The following is a 7,154-nucleotide window of genomic DNA, read 5'->3' as shown; positions in this document are numbered from 1 at the left end:
GCGGGCTTAGCCAATGAGGAGGAGCAGTATTGAGCAGGGTCGCTGGTAGCGGTTGAGCTTGCTGTGTTTTCCTTTCGCCTCACGGCTCCATCGGCTTGCGACGGTCCCTGGGCGGGATGGTCAGTACGGTGGTGGCCGGGGTGGTGGTGTCGGCTCGGGGGGCAGGACAGGACAGCTAGCGCCACAGTCCCTGTGGGGAAGAAGCCCGCAGATGCTGTTTTCGGCAAAACATGGGCTTGTATGTGCTGATTTAAGCATCCCTCTTCAGAATGGAAGCCTGTGGGCCGGGGGGGGGGGGGGGGGTGGGTGGCCATCATCGCCCTTTCCTTCTTCTCCAGGCAAGGTTTACGAAACTTTTGCCCCACTGCGCATGCTTTGAAACTGGCAGGTGCTTATCTGCATATGGGCTGTTGGTTCGAATTGTGCGCGCGCGCCTGCATTAACTAGGCAGTGGTGGGGACCAGTGATCCCTCTTAAGCTGAGTTAGTGTGAGCTAGCTCACAGTTTTTCAGCCTCCGGCTCACACATTTTTGCCTTGGCTCAGGAAGGGATGGCTCCAGAGCAAACGAATGTAGGCAGTAGCCAAATCGCTCGCTCACAGCTTTAATGCCAGTAGCTCACAAAGTAGAATTTTTGCTCACAACACTCCGCAGCTTAGAGAGAGCATTGGTGGGGATGGACCGACGCAGGGCAATGCACCACTTCAGGACGCTCTAGTGGTTCAAAGCGGTCCATGGTCCTCTTAGAGAGCTAGGATGGTAACAGAAATGTTTAGGCCTGGTGTTCAGATTTTTAAAAATATCCTGGAGATTTATGTCGAGGGAGGTGCATTCTGTGATGTGAGCTGCTGTCTGAAGTGGTAATGTCTGGTTATGGATTGACCATTTCTGTGAAAACGAGGCCTAAATGCCTGGAAAAGAAGACATTTGGAAGTGAATGAATTGTTTCCTATATAGCCAGGTTGCAGTAAGGCCCCTTGACTAACTCTCAAAGCGAACCTTTTCCCAAAGAAAGCTCTGTTGGAATTCAGTTTACTTTGGAGGTGTGCACCCTGATGTTTTGATTGGAGATCATATGAACTGGAAGGATCCACCTCCATACTGGTGTGTGGATCAAAGAATGCTACAACCTTTGATGCACTCCACAACTCTTTACTGCTTCTTTGTGATGCTACCCAGTCCCTATTTCAGCAGACTGGCCTAGAAAACTCTGTTTCACTAAGACACTTGTAATCATTTTATTACATTAGTGCAAATCAAACAGCAAGAGATTTATTTATTTTTTGTACCCCAACTTTGGTATCTTCTTATGTTGATCTGACATGTAGTAGGTTAAGTGGGAGACTTTGGGGGGGTTCAGTGTATGAGATGCACTTTTCTAGGGGAAAATACCTTTCTCTGCCAACCTAGTTTGTTTAAAGGAAGTTACATTTTTGTTTTGTATCTGTCTGCCCACATAGAAGATCTGTACTAATTAGAAAATTGGTATTCTAAGTTCCAGTTTTGTGTGTGTGTGTTTTAAGACAGAAATGTCCTAGCCAACAGGGTTTTGCAGAAATGTTTGCAAAAAAGAGCCCAGTGTCTATACAATGCTCAACCGGGGTGGGTGGGTTGAATTGTAGCTTGACATCAGAATCTTCTTTGTGAATAGACTAAATGGGCTTGTTTCTGCTTTTTAATATATGTTTTAAGGCCTCCAGCTACAAGAAGACACCACTGGCGGCTCCCTCTCAGAGGAAGAAAACTGCACCCAAAACTGAACTCACTGAAGAGCAGAAGCAAGAGATCCGAGAGGCCTTTGATCTGTTTGATACTGATGGGACTGGGAATATTGATGTGAAGGAATTGAAGGCAAGCTGCAAAACAGGATTTGTCTAAATTGTTAAACTTGGACCAGCCTAAAGCCTGAAGTGACTGGGTCTCAGTATGAGTGCTGGCTCAGGGGTATTGTTGTTTGGACCTCCTCTCTCTCTTGCTGCCAGTGTTTCCTTTGTGTATTCTGCCCTGTCATATTTCTTTTTGTGTTTGGAGATAGGATCTAAGAGACATGATGTCTTGTATTGATTGTTATTAGATTGGAGGGGAGGGGGAGGAGAGAGATTCTTCACATCTCCTGCTGGTTTAGTCACCCAAGCAGTGCTAAGAGAAATCTTTTCCTCATGATACTTGACTGGTATCTTGTCTTAGAGGACTGGATTTCACAGGAAACATAACAGTATGTATGACATGCTTCCTAAATGCCTCAAAGCCATCAGCTGAAGTAAATGCACAGTGGAAGGCTTGATAGGAACAAGGCTTGTCTTGAAAATAGATTGGTGTTGGCATTTTATTACATCAAGTTTATCACAGTAATATGTCTGTGTAAAATATTTTATTAGAGAAGTAAATCCTTTCGCTATGACTGTCATCAAATGACTTCCTACAGGCCCCTGAACCATATGTGCTGGACACAAAATAGGGGACATCGTCGCACTGAGAATTAACATGAAATGTTGAGAATATCCTAGTGAACTTTTTAATCATATCCTTCCATATGCAAAGAAAGTACTTTCTTCACACAATGCATAACTAGCTTTGGGAAGTTAGTGCTGCATGATGGCTTTAAAAAGAAGTAAACTAATCCCTGGTCTACAAAGAGCTATCAACCAGGGTAGCTAAATGGGACCTCCAGCTTCAAAAGCAGTGTGCCTTTAATCTGCTGCTGGAGAGCCACAGCTGTGGAGGGCTTTACCATCCGGGTCTTGTAGGCTTCCCAGAAATAGGCCTCTGATTGGACCCTGTGTGAATCTGTAGGACTCTGTGTATGTTCTTATATTATTTTTCATGGGTGTTTTGAACACTGTTGACCCAGTGTTGGATAAAGAGCATGGGTGTCCATTTTCCAAAGCAGACCTGAGTATAGGGTTCTTGTTGGCGGTTCATAATCCAGCCACTCCTTCCCAGTTTATTTAGCAAGGGTATTCTTAGTGCTGGCTGGCCCCCAAGGCAAGCTTCGGCTGGAGTCACTCTATTTCCAGAAGCCACATTATAAGCACACTCGCAAGACCTCCACAGTCTTGATGTCCCGGAGCCTGTTGATGTGAACACTAACTGCCTTTATCAGATGCAAAATTCTGCTTCTGTTATTTTTAATACCTTGGCTTTTGTTTTAGATTTTTGGTTTTCATTTTTCTTCTGAGATGGCATCCTGTTTTCTTTGTTTGCAGGTTGCCATGAGAGCACTTGGGTTTGAACCCAAGAAAGATGAGATCAAGAAAATGATCTTAGACATTGATAAGGAAGGAACTGGAAAGATCAGCTACAATGACTTCCTGGGAGTGATGACCCAGAAAATGGTAGGTTGATCTATGCAGAAGTATAAAACAACAACAACAACAAAAACCTCTCTGTCCTGTTGTATATCTGGATTTTATGCTCTAATTGGGAAGTCTGTGATAGTCAGCCATATGTCCTTCAGATACTTGTGATGCAGATAGGAAAGCCCTGTAAGTCAGGGATTCTTCCTTCAGCCTCTGTACACACAGGTGGCCTCAGTATTCTGCTCTGGTTGGGACCTCACAAAGGGAATAAAAGCCCAAGCTCTGCAAGGGTCAGGAGACACACATTGCCTTAGAAGATTGTTGCTAGACCTGCATGGACCACCTTCCTTACTAGGGCCCAACTTTAGAGACTTAGCCATTCCAACAACCCAGTGAAAGAGAGCAAAAGAATGGGCACAGGGGAAGGTTGCACGTATAGGGAGTGGCTGAGATAAAGAAAGCTACACAATTGGAGTGGGTTGGGACTGTTGTTTAATAATCTAGGGTTGGATTCTCTCAGTTTTGCTGCACAAGAGGGAGGAGGGATGGTTTTGCCAGCAGGAGCCAAAAGGAGTCCCTCTTCCATTTTTTCCCATTGGAAAAGCTGGTGGGATCCAGCTAAGTATTCAGCATTCCCATAGTGTTTTAGAAGGTTCACATTGCTTCACGTTTTTGAGAGCCGGTTTGGTGTAGTGGTTAAGTGTGCGGACTCTAATCTGGGAGAACTGGGTTTGATTCCCCACTCCTCCACTTGCACCTGCTGGATGACCTTGGGCAAGCCATAGTTCTGACAAGAGCTGTCCTTGAAAAAAGAGCAGTTTCTCTCAGAGCTCTCTCAGCCCCACCTACCTCACAGGGTGTCTGTTGTGGGGAAGGGAAGGGGAAGGATTTTGTAAACCGCTCTGAGACTCCAAGTGAAGGGCGGGGTATAAATCCAAACTCTTCTCTCTTCCTCTTCTTCTTCTTATCTGTACAACAATTCTGTAAGTTCATGAATGAACATTATCCCCAAATAGCAGATGGGGAGGGGGACTGAAGCCGAGTCGGTTGCCAAAGGCTGCCTAGTGGCTTCCTAGAGGAGGTGACGTTTGAGGCATAAATCTCCTGATTTGTGATCCAGGCACTTACCACCCCAGCTCTCTCTTCTTTTGCTCATGAAAGTCTGTAAAGATCTAGACATGTTGATTGTGTGCTATAATCAACATAACTGCTACTAATTCGAGTTTAACCTTCATTTGATTTTGATTTCTTTAGTCAGTAGGAAAAAACTAGCATTTTAATTTTTCAATCGCTGATTGGTCTCACTTGTGAGTACCTATCGTCTGATATGTTTGCTATGATTTTACTTTTTCATAAGGCTGAAAAAGATTCAAAAGAAGAGATTCTAAAAGCCTTCAAATTGTTTGATGATGATGAAACAGGCAAAATTTCTTTCAAAAACCTCAAACGTGTGGCTAAAGAACTGGGGGAAAACCTTACAGATGAAGAGCTGCAGGTAAGGAAGATGCAAGTTATTGTATGCAGTGCTTGTGCTCCTGCTTAAACCTCTTGATCTAGGGATTTAACTAGGTTACATTTATTAAAAATGCCCTGAATCTGCTGTATACAGATTCTGCTGTTTATCACATTTAAGACTACAGATTCCCTTAATTTATGAAAGAGGAAGGATTTTCTTTCTGTGAGCTGTTCCAGAACCATTTGTGCCAATTTCTCTGACTTACAAAAGTGTTTTAATAGCTGCTCTTTTCAGATATAGCTGATCACATCACCAGCACATTTTTCTGTCATGAGCATTGTTGCTGCGGAAGACAGGCAGAGGTGTTCCCAGCATTCATTACCATGCTAGGAAAAGCTTTTCCTATCCAAGATCACTTTGGTTTAATTTTTTATTTACTTAATTTCTGTCCTGCCATTCTCCCCAGTGGGGAACCAAAGCAGTTTACATTGTCCTCTAATCCTTCATTTTTATCCTCACAAAAACCGTGTGAGATCGATTTGACTGAGAGTGGCCCAAGTCACTCAGCAAGCTTCCATAGCAGAGTGGGATTTGAATCTGGATCTACCAGATCCTAGTTGAGCACTCACTCCAGCACACTGACTCTCTCTTTTGTTAACTTGCTCTAAAATGCACAGGAGCAGAGCCAAATACTTGAAGCCCTCCTAGGGGTCTGGTAAGTAAGTTAAAGGACAGGGAGTCGAAGATAGAAATAAATGAAGAGGTTTAAACTTGGGGTTCTGGCAGGATCCATAGTGGAATTGGTGAAAGACAGCTTCGTTGTCAATAAATAACAAAATGACGCCCTGACCTGGATAGCCCAGGCAAGCAGGATCTCGTGAGATCTTGGAAGCTAAGCAGGGTCGACTCTGGCAAGTATTTGGATGGGAGACCTCCTTGAAATACCAGAGGCGGGAGACAAGGGCAGGCTTCACTCAGCCACCTCTTGGAATATCCTCCAGGCCCCCAGTAGGGGTCAGTCACCAGAAATCGCCATGACTTTCAGGTGCACATACACTCATGTGCACACGCACACACATGCACATATGAAAAATACAAAAAACAAAGCTAATTGTGACAAGAATAAGGAACTGTTCAGGATACTGAGATCCCAGGTAATTTGAAGAGCATAAAAGGATGCCCTAACACAGGCAAAAGTATGGGAGATAAAATTCAGTCTGTGTGCAGACTGAAACACATTGGGATAAAAAGTTACATTTATGGTGCCACCCTAAGGACCCTTTCTTGGGAGTAAGCCCCAGTGAATAGATGTGAGTAGGCCTCTGTGTTGGACCTGCTAAGGCACTGTTAGTCCCTTTGAGTACCCTTTGCAAAAAAAGCCATGTCCCCCCCCCCTCCTTCCTCCTCTTCCATAACCCCCACTTCAGTTCACTGGGCCTGCCTCTTGGTTTCTCATCACGCTGCAGGAAATGATTGATGAAGCTGATCGGGATGGTGACGGGGAGGTCAATGAGCAGGAGTTTTTGCGGATCATGAAGAAGACCAGCCTGTACTGAGATCCTCAGTGTGTTTTCTCTGTGTTTGTCAAGTCTCTTTCTGTCCGTAGACAAAGTTCAGCCTCTCCCGGTGCCTCTTTGGAAGGGATGAGCAGCTACCTGGATCTTACCGGCTTTGTGAAATGTCCCTCACAGTTGACTGTTTTTTCACTCTCATAGTATCTGTTGACTCCTCCATCTGCCTTTGCTGCGCTATCTTGTAAAATACATGTTTTATATTTGCAGTCACGTGAGGTGGCCTACTGGATTAAGCTGCCTTTGAGGGTGGTTGGGCGCACAGGAGTCACACAAGGAAATGCTTTTGCCAATGATAATTCAGCCGTTCTGAGAAACAAGGGCGATTCTTTTTAAAAACTCATTTGTAAGTGTTGAGGCTTGCATTGTATGGTGCTTAGCACTTGCCAAATGGAAAGATGTCAAAGAGTTGGGTGGTTTCGAGATCCGCTTCTGCTCCCACCCTGCCTTGATCGGTCTCTGCCTCTGCTACTCAAAACCTTACTCTGTTCTGAACCTGGAGTTTAGAAGCTGAGGTTGAAACGCAGTGCCTAAGCTTTTGTTTTCAACAACCTTTGTACTTATTAGCCTTTGTACTTTTTCAAGAGCATTCAGTGTGAGTGTGTCTTTAATGTCTTAACTTTCTGGAAGCAGCCTGTAACCATTTCTTTCCAGATTCCTGTAACAATGACATCAAACCCATTCATTGCAGTAAAGTTGCCTATGTCCTTCATTCCATTGGCAGATCTTTAAAGTGCAGGGGGAGGCACCTCATTGTCCTGTGACTGTGTTTACACGCATCCGCAATGCATAGTTTAATCTCATATTACTGTCACAGTAATGGTCCCTT

General features: G+C 44.5%; 1 protein-coding gene across 2 annotated transcripts; it reads left to right on the top strand.

The window, feature by feature from the left end:
* The first annotated feature begins 43 nt into the window (after nt 1–43).
* Nucleotides 44–7,148, top strand: CETN2 (centrin 2). Of its 2 annotated transcripts, none has more exons than XM_015420499.1 (5): nt 44–119; nt 1,692–1,850; nt 3,206–3,334; nt 4,656–4,793; nt 6,221–7,148. In XM_015420499.1, the coding sequence occupies exons 1-5, from the start codon at nt 117–119 to the stop codon at nt 6,308–6,310; spliced, it is 519 nt and encodes a 172-aa protein (XP_015275985.1). In that variant the 5' UTR covers nt 44–116; the 3' UTR covers nt 6,311–7,148. The 2 variants fall into 2 exon arrangements, with proteins under 2 accessions (XP_015275985.1, XP_015275984.1); XM_015420498.1 differs by lacking the exon at nt 44–119 and adding an exon at nt 175–238.
* Nucleotides 7,149–7,154: the final 6 nt, after the last annotated feature.

This window comes from Gekko japonicus, unplaced genomic scaffold (assembly GCF_001447785.1).
Source record: "Gekko japonicus isolate JY-2015 unplaced genomic scaffold, Gekko_japonicus_V1.1 scaffold507, whole genome shotgun sequence".
In the NCBI taxonomy this organism is placed as follows: Eukaryota; Metazoa; Chordata; class Lepidosauria; order Squamata; family Gekkonidae; genus Gekko; species Gekko japonicus.
The sequence above is the reverse complement of the archived record's forward strand: the minus strand, read 5'-3'. Positions and strand labels throughout refer to the sequence as shown.

What these genes read in the sequence shown, in the direction of transcription:
- CETN2 (XM_015420498.1), top strand. Translation starts at nt 212, where the DNA reads ATGCTGTTTTCGGCAAAACATGGGCTT. An exon ending in TTGATGTGAAGGAATTGAAG is followed by an intron (nt 1,851 to 3,205) that starts GCAAGCTGCAAA and finishes CTTTGTTTGCAG; the next exon opens with GTTGCCATGAGAGCACTTGG. An exon ending in TTACAGATGAAGAGCTGCAG is followed by an intron (nt 4,794 to 6,220) that starts GTAAGGAAGATG and finishes ATCACGCTGCAG; the next exon opens with GAAATGATTGATGAAGCTGA.